General features: G+C 34.7%; 1 protein-coding gene across 2 annotated transcripts in view; it reads left to right on the top strand.

Moving 5' to 3' along the window:
* Nucleotides 1-18,248, top strand: part of LOC121057126 (cilia- and flagella-associated protein 47-like) — a 302,279-nt gene that overhangs the window by 41,704 nt on the left and 242,327 nt on the right. For both annotated transcript variants that reach the window (XM_040530883.1, XM_040530892.1), the window contains 6 exons: nt 400-500; nt 1,228-1,387; nt 8,918-9,110; nt 10,585-10,794; nt 15,214-15,314; nt 16,845-16,973. In XM_040530883.1, the coding sequence (XP_040386817.1) occupies nt 400-500; nt 1,228-1,387; nt 8,918-9,110; nt 10,585-10,794; nt 15,214-15,314; nt 16,845-16,973 (894 nt within the window). The remainder of the gene's footprint in view (nt 1-399; nt 501-1,227; nt 1,388-8,917; nt 9,111-10,584; nt 10,795-15,213; nt 15,315-16,844; nt 16,974-18,248) is intronic.

The following is an 18,248-nucleotide window of genomic DNA, read 5'->3' on the forward strand; positions in this document are numbered from 1 at the left end:
CAGTTGACTGAAGATATTCTAGGTCCCCTTTTAAGAAGCATTACTTTTAATCTCTAAAGTAGTCTTGTGTATATATAGTCTGAATGTCCTTGAATTCATCTGCAACAGGCAGATCATGTGACACACTGTTTATAGCATCTTTATATGAAGGAGAGATGCTGTGTGGTAGATGTAAAATTAAAACCATTTGAATGTGACTAAAGGGCCATAATAAGACAGTTATGGTAGCCATTTAGTAGTCGTATAGTATGGGAACAGTAAAAAGAAATTAGAGCTTTAATAAAGGGGAGAAGCAATTCTGCTAAATGTGTGTTGAAACAGTGGTTTTATGAAAGGACTTTGAGGAACCATGTGTAAAAACAATACCTTATAAACATCCTTACTTAATATTTCCAACAGTACTTAAATCACCACTGGAGTTCTCCTCAATGAAACTTACATTTACACAACATTCAAGCTGTATACGTTACAATAGTCCTGATGAAAGTCTGAATTCCCAGGTACGTAAACACATGTTGTTACAGTTATTCTTGGCTATACATTTTAATTACTTAAAAATGACTGGGTAAGAATATAGATTTGGAACTCAAAATTCAATCATGTTCCAAACATATGCTTTTATGTATGTTGAACTTTTTCCATCATCATTTTGTTCAGATTTTGATTTCATATTTGTTTTGATCACTAGAAAATTTTTCAAAGCTCAGCGTTGGGCTCATCCTAGCTTTCTGACATATGAGAAAGAATGGGCACCATGAGAAAGAGCAACTCTGACATACAGGAATAGAATTTTCAGTGTTGTTACTCCCACTTACTGGATTGAAAGAGTGGGTTTTGAAAACCTACTTTGAAGTTTTTGTAATTTCAGTATATCCACCTGTAAATCTTAATGTCCTGAGTCATGTGTTTAGTTCTTGCTTTGCTCCATTTGTATCAGTAAATACTTGTTTCTATTTGGCTAAGCACTCCCACCACAATATGTTGATCATCCTCTTTATGTATGTGGTGAGTGACTGGAAGTCATTTAGTCTGTGCTCATGGGAACGCTCATTTTTTTGCCTTACAGATATAGTAAACCAGGTTCTTCATTGCTTTCTAGTGCTTTCTTGCTTTCAATCTGATCTGATTGCAAAAGAAATGCTTTGGACAGAGCAATGTGAAAAGTATCATGATGCTTGCTGCTTTCCCTCTTTCATCATGCCCTCCTTTCTCTGTAAATATTTACAGGAGCTTGACCTGAAGAATATCTCAAGGCAGTATTTAACATGGAAATTGAATTGTGATGATGCAGGCAAAAATATAGAAGACGGTATTTTCAAATTTAGTCTGCATGCTGGATTTCTTGATCCAGGACAAAAAATCAGTATTACTGTATTCTTCTGCCCTTGTAAGTAATTTTGTGAGTTCTTCTACATATATTTTAGACAATTTTGCCATTTTCGTAGATTTGCTTAAATCACTTTCTGTGATGAATCAAGACTAGCACTTACTATGACGACCTCTGAGTTAACATGACTAAATAGTCAACCAAAATGCCAAAAAGACATGCTGAAGTTCTGAGAAAAAAAGACAGCTGCAGACCTAACACAAAACATGGAATCATTTGCGTAGCATTATATGAAAAGTCTGTTTTGCACACAGAAGGCATTAAATGCTAGGATACCTAAATTATTTTTAGCACTGCCCCTTAATGTGTATTTGGGCCAACTGGCTTAATATTTACACTTTCCAAGAGTGCTTGGAGTATGTGTGATTTCCATCCCCCCCCCCCCCCCAATAGACAGAACTTAGACAAGAACAGAAGTTTTCTTCCTCCAAAAGATACAAAGTCTTATATATATATATATATAGTTATGAATAGTTTGCTCAGAGAACCAGAGACCAAGTGAAAAACATAAAATAGATTTCTAACAAAAGCTGGGAGTATGCAAGAAGATTATAATCAACCACATACAGCAGGAATGGCAGAACATTAAGATTCTGCATTATTCCTGGTCAAACAAGTGTTTTGGGTAGAAAGTAATGTAACATCGTACATTGATAAAGCCCCTCACAGAACTGAGCGGTATTGACAATTGTAAGTGGCCTACTGGTGGTGCCAGCATTCTTGAAGGGAAGAAAAGTTGTCTTGTTGGTTGGGTATGATTGACAGTCAGCAAGTGAGTATCCCTTTCCTAAAGTCACATATTGCTGCTATTTTTGATGATACAGTTGAAATCTATAACCTCACTCAAGCCCTACAAATTATTTGATATAATTGAAAATTAGTTTGTAAATTGTAAAGATCTATAGGCATGAGTCTTGCCATGATTCTGTATGATAAATTGAGAATACTGTATTAAATGTTGCTCTGCATATGTGTTGTGAATATGTAAGAGCAGTATTCAATTGCATATGTTACTTGGAGTTGATTGCTTTACTTTAGAAAGTTTTTCCATTATGTATTATGTCTTCTTGGTAGCTTTTGTTTTCAACTTATGGTTGGGCTGTGATTTTGTTTCATGAAATGGAAAAGTAAGTAATGTAGAAGGACTGTTGCACAATTGTTTAGGAAGTGGTTTGCTTTACATTCTTTTATTTTTCATTCTGAATAACAAAACCTGACTTGTCTGAAATAGTATTTGTTTCGGCACATATTAACTGGAAAGTCTCTGACCCAATCAGTATCTATAGTTGTATTTTTTTTTTTTTACACTTCTGACATGTTCATGAGGTATCATTTTAGAAATAGGTATTTAAATTACTCTATTCAATTTTATATTATTTCAAATTAAACTGCTAGATGAAAGTTAAATACCATTTATTTTTGGAAGACTAAGCAAAAATATTTATAGTATGTTTACGTTTTTGATGCATCAGTTTGTCTCCTTTCCCCAATGTTCTTCCAAAGTAAATTGCTAAAACCCTGAGGTTTGGCTCTGAAACATGTTTATGAAACAGCCATAAAAATGTACTCAGTATAATATATATATATATATATTTTTTACTATGTAGGTTCTATTCTATACTTAGTGTGATGTTTAGTTTTGGAACCAAGTGATGTGATCCCATCTGCATCTTGTCTGCAGGTCCTCGATCAATTTTTAGTGATAACTTATGGAAGCTACCAAAATAAAACATAAATGAAAATCTTTGTTAAAGAGCTGGTTTGGGGATAAATATGAAATGAAAAAAATAAAATAAGATCCAAAGATACTAGGTGAATTGAAAGAAGACATTGTTCCAGGGTGCGAAAAAATGTTAGAATGTATAAATCAGAAGGTGTTAAACAGTGGGAGCAGAAAGACGAGAAGATTGTAAAGAACACAGTGATATTATAGGAGAAAATGGTGGGAACTATTTCTTTTCAGATATTCAGTTATACAGACTTTTAGAAATATGGACTTGGAATCTCACTTTTCTTTTGAAGGATATAAGGATCTACTTAAATCGCATATGGAAAGCGTGTCTAACCAGAAGAAAGGTTTTGGGTTAAGTTCTGAATTTTTGAGAAAATGTTGAGATGTAAGTCTGCAAAAAATAAGATATAAAAGTCAAGACACAAAAACATACCATGACCCCAGTTCTTTGGAGTAAAAATGTAGAGGAAAGAGGAATGGAATTATAGGATGGAAAGTGAAAAATAAACCCTCAAAACCTCCTGTGCTCTTTGAGAGTGTAATTAAAAAATACATGTGTAGTTTACTGTAACTCTTAATTTATTTTGCATGTTTTTCCTCCTTTTATAAATTTCTACTTTGCTTTCAATAGGGTATCATATTTTTTCTGTAGTCTTTCAATTACTAAAACCTACAAAATAAGCATTGAAACTTCTAAGAAGGTATTCTAATAGATGTTTTTGAGGAGTGTGCACATGGATGGAGTAATTGTGGATCACAGGAAAATAATCACTTGTGTGTTCATGCTTTGTTTCTCAAATTCAAAGCAAATAATTTGTCTAATAGCAGATGATATAGCTGTATTTTGCATTTATTAGGTCAACATATATAGCTTGGAGAGAAAGGAAGAATATACCCTATAAGAAGTAATTAATGTATGAATAAATCTGTGGGGTTGGTTTTACGGATGCTCAGGGCAATATTAGACTTAGAAGATAAGAACAGTCAAGCTGTATGTCCAGATCTGTAATGGTTTTGGGGCCTGGGAGAGCACAGTGTCTCATCTTCTCCTGTTTCTACATAACACTGTAGCATTTAAGACAAAGGAAATTTTACAGATTTTGTCTAATACTATTTTATGCAGCAGCTGTAGAGGAAACAATTATCCCATAGTTGAAACAAACAACTAGCACAGTCATCATATGATGGTTGGTGCTAGTTAGGTGTTTACATTGTGAGAGTGTATTAAAAAATGCTCAAGTGTTGCAAAGGCTGAAGCAGAAAACAGCATGAAAATAAAAGACAATATTTTAAATTACTGGATAAATCGTTTGTGTAAACTCAAATGCATGTATACATGAAGTTGACTGGTAAATAATTGTCAGTTGAAGTTATTTTTATTTTCACTCTTTTCCCAAATCTTTTATTTACAGAAAAACATAAATCATTGTAAAAATCAATTGCCCTTAATTCAATATTCTACGTATTTTCTTGTGATTTGTAGTCTACTTGTATTAACCCATCACTGAAAATAATTACTCTTTCTTGTAACAGAGCATTAGATACAACAAAACCCACACAGGAGACCTAATTAATGAATAGGCTGGGCTAATCACCATCATATGTTTGTACTGTAAAGATGTAGTAGGTGGGGATGAACAAGCCTTAAGAAGAACCTTGAGTGTGCATTAGAGTAATTTGTTCAAATATTCCATGATATTTGTAATAACAAGTGCATAATGCTATGGTAGTAAACTAAATGCAAGAGTTTTGTATGATGTGTGGTAATATGATGCTAGCGATTCTTGAGAACTGAGGAAGTATCAATGCGATCCTTTTCTGCTGTACTAATGTACTATATTAATGGTATATGAAAAAATTCACTGTATCTTATTGTGATGTACTTAAAAAAAAAAAAATTACTGGAGGAATAGGAAGTGCAATAAAAAATAGTAAGGCAATTGATCTGTACTCTAGGATTCTGTGTGGCAAAATACTCCCAAATGTGCCAGTGAGTTAAAAGGAATTCAGTGTCCCTGGAAGATGTGATAGTTATGTAATGGGCATAGGTGAACATCACACCCTCCATCTTCTAGTGTTTTTTTTCTACAGCAGTTAGAGATTAAATAACTATGCCTTATAACAGGTTCTGTGGGGAAATGTTTAGTTCACTTTTGATTATTATTTTTAATAGGGCTTATAATTAGCTTTTAGCTATCTGTAACTTCTTTGTTTTGAAGTCTGTATTCCAGTGTACACAAATTCTTCATTGGCACCCATTTATGCTGAAAGTGTGCATATGTAATATGGCATGAATTATCAGTAAGTCTAGGGCAACTAAACTGGAAATATTTATTTGGGAGACAAGTGTAGGAAGTGAGTAACATCTAATACAGACAAGAGGATGAGAAGAGCAGCTGATGGTTTTACTTTATTCCCCCACACTCTCAAAAGATTGGAAAACATGCTATTAGTTAAGATTTTGGGGGGGGAGGAGGGGGGAAGATTTATACTGATAGAGAGGATCAAGGAATATGGACATCCTTATAGAGATGGCCTTTTGAATGAGCTTTTGCTGCTAGTTTAACTTGAAACCAAAACAGGTGAAGTAGAAGGTGAGGGGACCTGAAATATTTCTCCTCTGGAAGTGTGTGAGATGTATCTGGAGGAGAACTTGCATACGTATATAACTGACTTTCAGCAGAAATACAACCTCTGTTTATGTTTTTATTAATATGGACTTTGCATAAGTTATAGTCCCAGTATAATACGCTAGGGAGTTAAGCAGTCTGAGCTGGATGGGTTTTCTAATGCAAACTGGACTGAAAATGAAGCAGCTATTGAATATATGCACATATATGCTTTGAAAAGTTGTGTTTCTTTATCCAAAGGTTTGTTGTTGTTTTAAGGTAAGGCAATGAATGCTTATTTACCTTAATAAATATATCCAGAAAAGACAAAGAGGAAATTTCCCAAATAATTGTACAGATTTTGTTATTTCCTGGCAAATTTAGACAGACAGATTTGTAAATACCATAGTAATTAAATACATAGTAATAAATACAAATACATAGTAATACATTTAATACATAGTAATAAATACAAATTTACATTTGTAAATACCATAAATTAATGGTAGTATATCAAAATAGTAGCAAAAGCACAAACTTTGAGTCCTGAAAGGTGTAAATGACAGAATACATATATCCCACAGAATTATGAATATTTAGTTTTTTCTGGCTAGGTGATTTGAATATTTATTAAAAAAAATCAGACATTTTTTATTATTAAAATTTCATCTCGTAACTCAGTTTATATGAGGTCTATGTCTGGAATTTCTTCTCACTGCTCCCAAGACTGAAACAAAATATGTTTGAGATTCATGTCAGTTTATGGGTGAATGGGGTGGAAGGTATTCTCAGGCTTGGCAGAAGCATCCTTTGCACTTAATGGTGAAAAAAAAGGTAATAGACATTAACAGAAAGTGCTAAAATTCTGAATAACTGAAGGGTCAAAGGAAATAACAGGATGGAAAGAAATTAAGAGATTAGTATGAGGAAGAAAGATTTAATAATAATTTACAAAGGATCTTGCTATCCATTCTCTTTAAGTGATTCCTAATTTTAAATTGTGCAGTATTTGTTCTCTAGCACCCTAGTTTGTTTGATCTACACAACCTTGATTCCAGGTTACTGTGCAGTGACGGAGAAGACTTCTTCGGGACGCTGTTTGCATTGTGTGTGGCAAATGACCAGGGTTTAGGTTATGGCTCTAGCTTTGCCATATTCTTCACATTTAATGCAATACAAGTTTAGCTAAAACAGTACTCTTTATATACCTTTCACTTTTCCAGATAAACCAGCATCTGACTTGCTTTCCTTGTGACCTTGAGTATTCGTGAACTCAGCTGTCAGTTCAGGACATAATTCTTATTAATTTCAAGTAGTTTATTTAACATGAAATATTCTGAAAAATTTGGTCCTAACCATAACAAAGTAATGAACAAAACTTAATGGGATCATTCACTTTTTTTTTTCTGTCTTGTTTCCCTTGTTTAAAATGAGGACAGTTTTGCAACATGCTAGTGTTTTTTTTTTTTTTTTTTTTTTCCTGACATAAGCTCATTATTAGCTCACATATTATGCAGTATTTCAATTTTAGTAAATGTGGGTCCACACAGAGGGTGATCAGGTACACAGAAAGAGCACTCTCTGTTCTGCATTCTGAGCAAGTCAGGGATTCTATGGGAAATGTAATCATGTAATTAATTGATTTGTTATAACTGACATGTACAGTAAGGATGAAAAATTTGTGTGGGAAAGCTTAGGAAAAGTATTTGCTATCATTTTAAGGTTTGACTTTGGAATACAGTTAATACGAATACTTTAAACTATGAGTTAGTGAAAAGAACATGTTCTTTGGTGCTGACATCTGCCCCTCTATTCTTCTTCCTTCATGGCATTCCTTCCTATGGTGTTTATTGGTCACTTTCCTTTACTGTATGATATACATACACAGAAGATACAATTCCAGAAATACGGTTTAATTAGAGTACAGCTGTAGGATCTTAAGTCTGTCTAGCTTGTATATGGGAGTAACATGTGTTACTCACTTCCTATAAGCATGTAAAACATCCTGTTTGGCTCTACATATGAACTTTTCTGATGGCATCTCACCTTTTCCTCATAAGAGAGCTAAGTGCTAGGAAAAAAAAAAAAATTGTTCTTGGTGTATCGAAATTTAGAAGCACGAGCTTCTTAGCCTTCTCAGCAATAGTCTCCTAAAGCTAACTTCCATGTAACCGGGAAGTAGTCAGATGTTGCAAAGACTGCCACAAGTTCCTATTTCATCTGGTTTTCACTTTACCAGTTTCGTGTCTTCTGAGATGAAGGGATCTGCTGACTATGTTCTGGTGAGCTAACAGGCTTCCAGTAAGCTCCTCTGTCATCTTCTACATGAAGAAACTGGCTTTTATGAAGAGGGAATAAGAGAAAATGTTTTGAAGAGGTTAGGTTTTCTTTTTGTGTATGTAAACAATGGCAGCTATTTCTCTGGCTCTGTAAAGAGTTAGCTGAGCTAATCATGGGAGAGCTTGTCACGTATATTGTTTGCAATAATGTGTGCTCATACAGATGTGTTAAATACAAAATTACTTTTTCTGTTATGTCTTTTGTAAATATTAGGTGAGGATATTTCCATACTTAATCTGTTAACAGTGGAGAATCAAAGGGAAAGGTGTTTCTGTCAAAAATGAAAAGTTTTAAGCTTTTTGTGTTCTTACAACATGTGATATGGAATTATTTCTAAATACAAGAGGTATTCATTAGTTGTCCATAAAAATTGTGTTCTTTTGGTGGTTTTTCAGTTGGTGGGAATAAATGAAAAGTTGATAAATGACACTTCCTTGTTTGAAACAACATTTTGATAGTGTAACAGATGCTAACGATATAAAGCACCTCGCTTTGTATTATCAGTGAAAGAAAATGCATGTTTGCCATCCAATAGAAAGACGTCTAGCAGCAGTTAGCAGGATGGTGTGAGAAGGGATGGGAATACAAGGAAACAGGGAAGGCTTTCAGTGGAGGGTAATTTAAAACTTCAACAAATTGTGACAAATTAAAAATAATGGTTTTATGGCTTACTGCAAGCAATTATTCCAAACTTTCTTAATAAATAAATCTTATGCAACATTTTCTTTATGTTAAACTACATTTTGATTAAGAAATAATACTGATAACTTTTAAAAAAAAAAGTTCTTACTACAGCTCTTTTAGTTGTGTATATTTATGGTAAAATATTTTTTTAACCGTTTTTAACAGCTTGTCCTGGGACATATGCATCTGAAGTGTCAGTGTGTCTAGATGATAATCCATCACATTACAAAATAATCTTGTCTGGTATTATGAAGTCACCAAAAATAAATTTTGATCCCCCCTTTTTAATGCTGATGCCAGTTCCTCTGGATGTGAAAACTGAAACAGCCATCAATATTATTCCACAAGATTACTTAAGGTAAAAATCTCAAAATACGTGTATTACAAAAATCCTGAATAATTCTTGTTTTCTCTCCTGAAAATACGAATTAACTTTTCTTTGTGAAGGCTAGTATTAATGGTATGCTTAGCAGCAGAATCTGCATATTTTAGAGAAAATTCATGTAGTTAATGTTGCTCTACATCCTGCAAACCTGTGTGTTCTGTCCTCAAAACGTTACTGCTTCACTAGGCAGCCATCTTCTGATGTTTACTCTTCCACGTGTTTTTAAAATTATTTGTAATAGAACAAGAAATAAGAAAAGAGCCCCACCAGGATTTTCTCTTCTCTTTGGCCAGATTGTTGTTTTATTTTGTCTACTCCAAATGTTATAAAGCACTGTTTTCAAATCCAGCTGGTGTTTGGATAATTGATGGAGGGGGTGGGGTTCTTTTCACCCCCACCCTGACCATTGTTCATATTTACTTCCTAAGCAAGATTTTACTACCAAAAAAAAGCACAGCACAAATATTTTAAGTATGTTATTTAATGTAATATATAACTCATGACTTTTTCATTTTTCTGTGGATCACCCACTACATCTTGTTAGTTGAATTTATAAGAGATCATTTTCAAGATCTTCATTGTTTGGAACATAACCCAGTACCATATCTATTCCAATCTGATAGAAATCAGAATCTTTTAGAATAGTTCTTTCCAGACACTTTTGTGTCTGGAAAGTGTGTGGAAATAAGCTTCTCTGGTCTCTGAGATTCAACTCTTCTCTTTGTACTTAAATAGCAAGAATATAAGTTTGTTAAACTTATATAGATACCATTTCAATACCTGAATAACTGGAAGAAAACTTTTTAAGTTGCAAAAAATTAATGAAAGTCACTTTATCTTCAAGTTATTAACATCTAATCTTGTTTGAGTTGTAGCAGTTTATGAAGTGGCTTGTAGTGAACTCAGTGATTGCATCTGAAAGGATTCAGTATTGTCTTGGACTGACTGGCATTGTTATTTTGGAACTGGAACCTTAAATTACATAACCAGGGAAATAATCTTAATATATATTGACAAATTTCCACTTAATACTGCTATTGTACAACTTGTCTGAACGCTAAAGTGCCTTGAAGTGCTATAATGCAGTTTGATCAATATTAATGAAAGATTTAGGTTTAGGAAACCTCTGAGAAAGCATGAGTAAGGAAGTAAGTAACAGTTAAGTCTTTTATAGCACAGTGAATAGAAATTGCTCTTTATTTGGATGTTGAGCTATTGTGGCTGATTATAAAATGTTGAGAAACATTTGTATAAAACAAACCAGCATCTAAATGCTAAGGGAATTTTAACTCTTCAGTTAGTTTCAGTTGGCACGTACTTCAAAACTGAAGTTATTCCTCTGTATTTAACTGTAAAAAACAGCTTCATAAATATGTAATTCTGTGAATTAACTTTTTTATTGTCAAACTGTGAGCACAATCATCATTACTATTTATTTTTAATGCAGGTCATCACGAATTCAAGTTGAACTTCCTGAGCTTGAACTTGAAGATGGTGACAGGATTTACCCTTTTTCTATACAGTTTCCAGAAGGACAAGATATAATTCTTTCATCAAATGGCACAAATATGGAACTAAATTGTCATATCAGCTTCAGATCATCTAAGCCAATTTCATCTTTAGGGACCATATTCTTCACTGATGAAGAAGAAAACAGGTAATATATGCAATACAAATTCATCTGGGGGCATGGTCCAAACTGTCAAAGAAAGATGTGAGACATAGGACTTGTAATGAGAACTGGTTAGATGAAGGAATACAAGAATAATTCTGTAAAAAAAAAAAAAAAAAAAAAAAAATGAGAATGACACTTAGAAATATGTTCCTTTTTTCAACTAGTTTACAATTCCAAAACACAAAATTCAGATCTGGTCTCTAAGGTAACATTTATCTATATGGCAACTAGTATTGTCTGCCCCTAGTAAGTGGAAGCAGATCTGTTGTTATTGTTCTACATAAATATAAACATTTTTCAGGATTTGTCTATTTAGTTCATCTCTTCCCTTGGTGTGATGAATAGATGTATGCATGAGCAGTAAAAAATAGATACTGTTGTGATTAAAAGCTATTCCTTCAGTTGCTATTTTCACTCAGGCAACTATTTTGAGGATTAAATATCTCACTCTAAAGTTTAGACCATGATTTTTCCGAAGCATAAAACTAAATTATTTTGATGCAAGTGTTATGGACATTTTAGTTACTGTTGCTCACGTTCGACTATTTTTTTAAAAAATACATTTTTCTGTATAGATCATCAGCCACAAATCTCTTCATTTTTACTCGTTTTAGTTATTTGTAAGATTTAATCATTGTGTAGGATACAACTCATAAATGTGTGCTAAAGCTTGTATTAATTATGAAAAAAGGTAATTTAGGCATATGATGAGATCTGAAATATAGCTGCTGATCAGGCATAATATTTGGTTTTAATAAGGGTTTTTATATGATGCACTAGCAGCTTCTCAAATCTTGCTGTAGAAAAATAAAACTTTCTGCTGTGCAATAAACGTTTTTCTATATTTGCCATTAAAATGAAATAAAAGATACCACTCTCAATTTAAAGGCAAACCTAAAGTCTTTCTGCAAAAAATATACCAAATAAAAGTTATCAAAGTAACATTAAAAGGCATCCATGCTTGTGAAGGTGAAAAAAATCATGCTTGGGAATGGCAAATCATCTTTAAAATGTTGCTGTGTTTTAAAATATAAAAGTAGGTAGGTGGGTTTTTTTTAAACAGTACTGACAACGCTGGTTTTCCAATATGTATGTGATTTCCTGTCAGCGAATTGCATAGGCTGTAAGAGCAGATGATATAAAATATGAACACAAATGGATGAAATAACACACCATCCATATCAAACGGATTCTGTGTGTGCTATTAGTCAACATGATAATATTATTCATATTGGCTTTTGGAAGAAATTATTTTTTTTATCATAACCAGAAAAAAACTTTCCTTCAGTTGGAGAAGTCAAAGTAAGATTTTCTAATCCAGAACATATAGTTATTATTCTAATAAAATCTATAATATGCCCAGGTGTCGGTTTCTTTACTACTGTTAATATTGCACTGTTCACTGATACTCCACTCCATAATAACTGGTAGTTGCAATTTTTGCTACCTGCATATCTGCCCTCATTCTTTTCCCTGCTCCAGTGTCATGGGAGATGTATGGAATGTGTTTGAACCTCAAATCTGACTAAAACAATTATATAAGCATTTGAGCAGTTTGTTTCAAACTGTGTGACTAATGAATTTGAACTGCTTTGTTAATTTAAGATGGATTTTGGGGCCTTCTCAACCTTTAGTAATAGAATAATGAAACCAAGACATAACCGGTATAAAAGGTAACTGATCTTGAATAGGTTCCTGGTTTCTTTAATAAGCCATGAAATCTCACAGCGTCAGTTGCTGAAGACATACTAACTTTTCAAGTATTTTCCCTTTATATTATCATTTTCAAAGCAACAAAATTCTATTTTAAAATTATTTGAACTGAAACTTTAAACTTCGCTATTTTATGTTCGGTGTTCCAGGGTGGAAAAAAATACGTGAGTTAAAAATTAACTCCTATCTCGGTAAAATATAGTGTGTTTTTAACTATTTGAATTGAAGCCTACTTCGACTCTGTACTATTTTTTAATTTTTTTTAAATCCAGGCCTAAAATTTCCGTAGGATTGATTTGCATATTCTGTTCATGCAAATCATAATGATTTTCCTGTAAATCAGAGTGAGCATTGGGTAGAAGATGGATACTGTTGAATTTGACTACTTTACAGAAAACGTTGACAAGGCAATCATGTTTTAAAGAAAAATAACTTTACATGTATCTGTAAGAGAAAACTGAGGAGATATATATTTGTCCTTTAGCAAGTAATTTACTGTGTGCATGAATTACATTAAATGGATCATAAGTGCATTAATATTAATTTAATGACTACCTTGAATGAGAATTTGCAGTTAATTTCTAATATTACTTTTAATCTCTGTTCTCCCTTTTTGCTTCTTTGACTCCAAAACAGATTAAATGACATTACATTGCACAGGGCTGATATGAATAAAGAAGTTAAAGGTAGCAAAATCCAAGAAAGTCTTGACCAAGTATTTAAGAAACGGAAAAACTATTCAGTTATGAAACTTATTTCCTTCAACTTGAAAAACTAAATTAAAAAAACCCTCAGAGTGTGGTGATTTAACACCTGTGCACAGCTAAGCACAACCATGTCATGCTTCCACTCCCCATCCTCAAAAGGACAGGGAGAAAGTAAGATGGAAAAAATACTTGTGAGTTGAGATAAGGGCAGGGAGCTCACTCAACTATTGCCATCATGAGCAAAACAGACTCAGCATAATGTAATTTATTAACTACTAAAAACAGACCAGATCAATGTGAACCACCTTTCCACCATTCACCCTCTTCTATGTCTTCCCCCACCCCCCCCACCCCCCAAGCAGTGCAGAAAAACGGGGAATGGGGGTATGGGGGTTGTGGTCAGCCCCTGATGCTTCATCTCCACCGCTCCTTCATGGTAACTCCCTGCCCCTACTCCAAAGGCAGCAGCTCTTCAAGCACTGCTCCCACACGGCTCCGTACCACGGGATCCATCCCCCGGGAGCAAACTGTTCCAGCACGGGTCCCCCACGGGCGGGCGGCAGCTCCCCCCAGGCCCCCTGCTCCTGCGGGGGCTCCTCTCCACGGGCTGCAGCTCCGGCCCGGGGCCTGCTCCTGCGGGGGCTCTCCATGGGCCGCAGCCTCCTCCAGGCCACATCCACCTGCTCCACGTGGGCTCCTCCACGGGGGGCTGCAGCGTGGAGATCTGCTCCGTGTGGGACCCATGGGCTGCAGGGGGACAGCCTGCTCCACCAGGGGCCTCTCCCTGCACAGGCCGCAGGGGAACTGCTGCTGCCTGCCTGGAGCACCTCCTGCTGCACTCACCTTGGGGGCTGCAGGGCTGGTTCCCTAACATGTTCCCACTCCTCTCTCCCAGCTGCTCTAGCAAAGCATTTTTTTTTCCCCTTTCTTAAATCTGCTGTCCCAGAGGCACAAACAGCTCTGGTCAGGGGCGGGTCCCTTTTAGAGCTGTCTGGAGCTGGCTCTTATCCTTACTTGGGGCAGCTGCTGGGCTCTTTCCTGCTTTTTCCAAAACCTTCCTACATAAGCCCAATACAATGAGAACATATCATGTTTTTATATTTGTCCTCCAATTGTGATTACATCTTTTAATTTGCTGAGCAAATAAATAGTTCAGCAGGAAAGAAATTTCTCTGCCATCCTGATTTGAAATGACATTTAACTTAAGTAAAAAAGATAAATAGTAAACAACATGCACATCATGTGTCATATAAATCAAAGAAATGGTGGTCTGGACAGCAAAATACCCCCAAACACCTATGTGGTGAATAGATGAGTTGCTGTGACCATTGGTGACACAAATGTGCCAAGGTCTGTGACTTCTGTGTTCTACACTTCTCAGTTTTCTTTCCTTCTTTCACGGTGGATCTGGGGAAACTCATGCTATTTCTGATTTTGTTTGTGGTTGGAAGCTCAGGAAGACAAGATATCAGTGATCTTAGCATCTGGTAATAACATAATGAAGCAGACACAATTGCTACAAGGTAGCTATTAAGAGTTGGTTCCAGTTGTTTTGGTAGTCCATGAGATCTCGGTGTCTCATGGAAGGAAATGTTATGTTGCCTTCTTGTGCTAGGAAATGTGCCTAAACTTTAGCAAGTTAGCAGTCTCCTTAATACCCTCATAAATATCTACTGCAATTTTAATTCATTTTTTCTTCAGAGACAGAGTTCATTAATTTCATGAAAATCTTTTCTAAATCTTGAACTTTCAGTTTGAGGACACATACATGCTCTATAATAAATAAATTTTGTTGTGGAATATACTGTCTTTCACCATTTCAGCATTTGCAGCCTCATCCATGTACTCTCTTACTGAACCAGGAGAGGAGAAAAGAAGTGGTCTGGATATCTTTTATTTCTGTCTTTTCTTCTTGTGTTGAAATATTTTGATTGCCATGACTAAATAGAAAAATATCACCTTTGTATTTTGTTTTGAACAGATTCTCCCTTCAGGTTGCTGCAACAGCAGAGAATTGCCTTCTTACTTTATACCCATATTTGGCATTTCACCTCTCTGATCAACAAGTTACTTTGATAAGCAGTAAGTAGTCTGCATTCTAACTCTTCAGATTATATTATGCCTAGTAGTATTAGGAAAAGATAAATTGATAATCAGGTGTTTTGGCCTTCAAAGAATTACACAAGAAATAAAGTTATTAAATTATTGGATTGATTTTTGATAGGGTAATTTAACAGAATTGTGACCTTGGGATAGCTACGGTAAATAGGAGTATTGGGTTTTGTGTTTTTAAACTATTAAAAAAAAAATGTTTCATGTTATACTTGTGAATAATCCTGTATTTTAATATTTATTTACCTATATGTAACAAAATGAAAGTGTAGTTGTAGCACATCTGTATTAGCTTACCTAATCATTATCAGTAGTATAATCAGTGGAAATATACCATATGTTAACATATGTTATCTAACTTTTTAGAGAATTTTGGTTGGTGCTGTAGTGGTCAGTATTTCTCAAGGCTGTGCACTGCTATATCTCCTATGCCAGTAGTAGTTATGCTAGTATTTCTGGTTTATAACCAGAGATTCCTTTTGCCAGATCTTCTAGATCAGTATAACACCAACAGCAATCAAAGTTGTCAAAAGAAATAGTATTTATTGTTCAGACCCTAACAGTGCTGATTACACAGAATGACACCATGAATGTTTTTGAAACATTGCAGTGTATAAAGGCCAGTTAATCATCCAGCGCGTCCTTTTAGTTTCACTTTGTGATTTTTTGAGCTTTTCATTAGACCTTCTTTAATGGATAAATGTAAAAGTCAGAGATTCTAGAGTTTCTATAGAGTTGCATGAATCATGAAGAAACTCCTAGGAGACAACACTTTTTTTTTTTTTTTTTTTGCAACTTCCCAAGTAGCTCACTCCAAACACTCCTCCAGTTGACAAGATCTTTTTCCTCAGTGTTTAACTTCATATTGTTCTTCCTTCATGACCTTTTTCTATTCACTGACCAGTTTCAGCACTCTTCCTCCCAGTTCTACATCAGAAGAGTTGAACTGTACCTAGAAATATGAATTTGGATAATGTAAATTAAATGTAGATTTTTTTAAATGCAAAGAGGGATATGTGAGTTTTACAATTTCTGTATATGTCCTGACAGAACTGATGGGTCGCTAAAGCATACTTTTGAGTCTAGCTCGTAACTTATGGGGTGTTGAGTCTGAAAGAGTCTGATAACTCTATACCAAGACTTGCTACTTAAAGAGCTGTGATCAAAAATCCCTTAAGAATATTTGTTTCATGACTTAGAATTCTTGAATTAGCACTGCTTTGATAGGCGATTTTTGGCAAGTATGCAGACCCGTCCTGTACAAGATACAGTTAATGGAAAGAAGATGTAGGTTTTTTTTTTGTTTGTTTGTTTTTTTGTCCCCAGTGTAATAACCAGTATGATATTTTCATAATGAGTCAAGTAGGAGCTGTTACTTGATTTAATTTGATTTAATTGAAATAACTAAAAGTATAAAAGCAGGTATCTGTTTATAAACCATTAGAGCACTGACAGTAAGGTATGTTTTACTCAACTGCAGCTTGTAATCTTGCTTTATAGATAGTAAAGACTACAGTAGTGGAGAAGTTGTTCTGCATCCACGTTACACTCCACAATCACTTCCCCATAGTACTTCCTCAAGTTCCTTTGGTGCAATCACTGAATCAACCTATGAATATTCCCAGTCAGGTATAGTATATCTGTTTACTTTAAACACTTTGAGCTCTTGCAAATAGTTTTTGGCTTACTACTTTAAAGAGATGTGTTTCACATTTGTAACCTTTGCTTTAAATGCTTGTGTGTGTGTAATTGAGGAATACTGGAGAGGCTGTTCTTTCCAGTGACACCATGGGAAACCTGGCCTAAAGTATTTTAGCAGAAAAGACACTCCTGTCTTTTAGCAGATTAAGTGGAAGGGAAATCAGCCAAACTACTTAAAAACAAACAATCAAACAAAGAATAAAATGGTCCCATTTGCAATAAAATGTCTGTGGAGGAACTGACAGAAAAGTAACTACTGAACAGACCTAAGGGGATTAGTTGCTAAGAAGGGCATTGTTTCTGTAGTCATGAACTAACTAACCACAGAGAAGTCAGGCTAGATTTCAACATGTTTACTGTATTTATGAAGTACTGTATAAAAACAACCATTGTCAGTGGGACTCAGTTAAAGTGCTGCTCTATGTGAATTAAGCCTAATAGATCTTCTGTAAGGTTTCAGGTGACTAATATCTGAGGCTGTTGACATCTCTCTTTTTTTCAGCTGCTAGTTTTCTTACTTAGGAACAGCTGAAGTTACTGCTGCTGTTTCATTACTGTTAGGATTCCACATTTGCAGATCTGCAGATGTTTGTGTGATCATTCTCTATGGTATTAACAAGACAATTAGTTTAGTTAAACAGACTAAACAACAGGTCTTTAACAACATGGTTCACTTTCAGTGGAATGATGTAAAACAAGTTCAAAAGAACAACTCAGTTTCAGATCTAAAAAGGCAATAACCTCTGGCAAAGGTGGCAGTGACAAGATAAGAAAGTAGCCTCATCAGCCAGCCGAACTGCACAGTAACAGATCTATCTGCATCTTATTAAGGACAAGAGTCTCCTCTTTTGCTTGTGTTGCACTATATTATTTTTTTTTCTCCTTAAATCCTAACAAATAATTTCTTCACTGTGCAAGGCATTAAATAGTTTTATTTTTGCATCATTTAATGAAACAATAAACCTGAACAGTTGATTGATAAAATGCAGGTAAAACTACTAATATTGTTTCCATATCTGAAGACATATCTTGTCTAAGCTATTTGTCCTATGAAAAGAGTTGTATTGTTATATTTTATGCAATAATGCTGTTGTACAAAAACCTAGTAGTAGTAAGAATATGTAATCTAAGTTTTGACCAGGTCAAGATTTAGGAGGGGGAAGGCCTAGTAAGGGAGAAAAGTCCAAAGACTTAAGGGAAGTT

Source organism: Cygnus olor, chromosome 1 (assembly GCF_009769625.2).
Source record: "Cygnus olor isolate bCygOlo1 chromosome 1, bCygOlo1.pri.v2, whole genome shotgun sequence".
NCBI lineage: Eukaryota > Metazoa > Chordata > Aves > Anseriformes > Anatidae > Cygnus > Cygnus olor.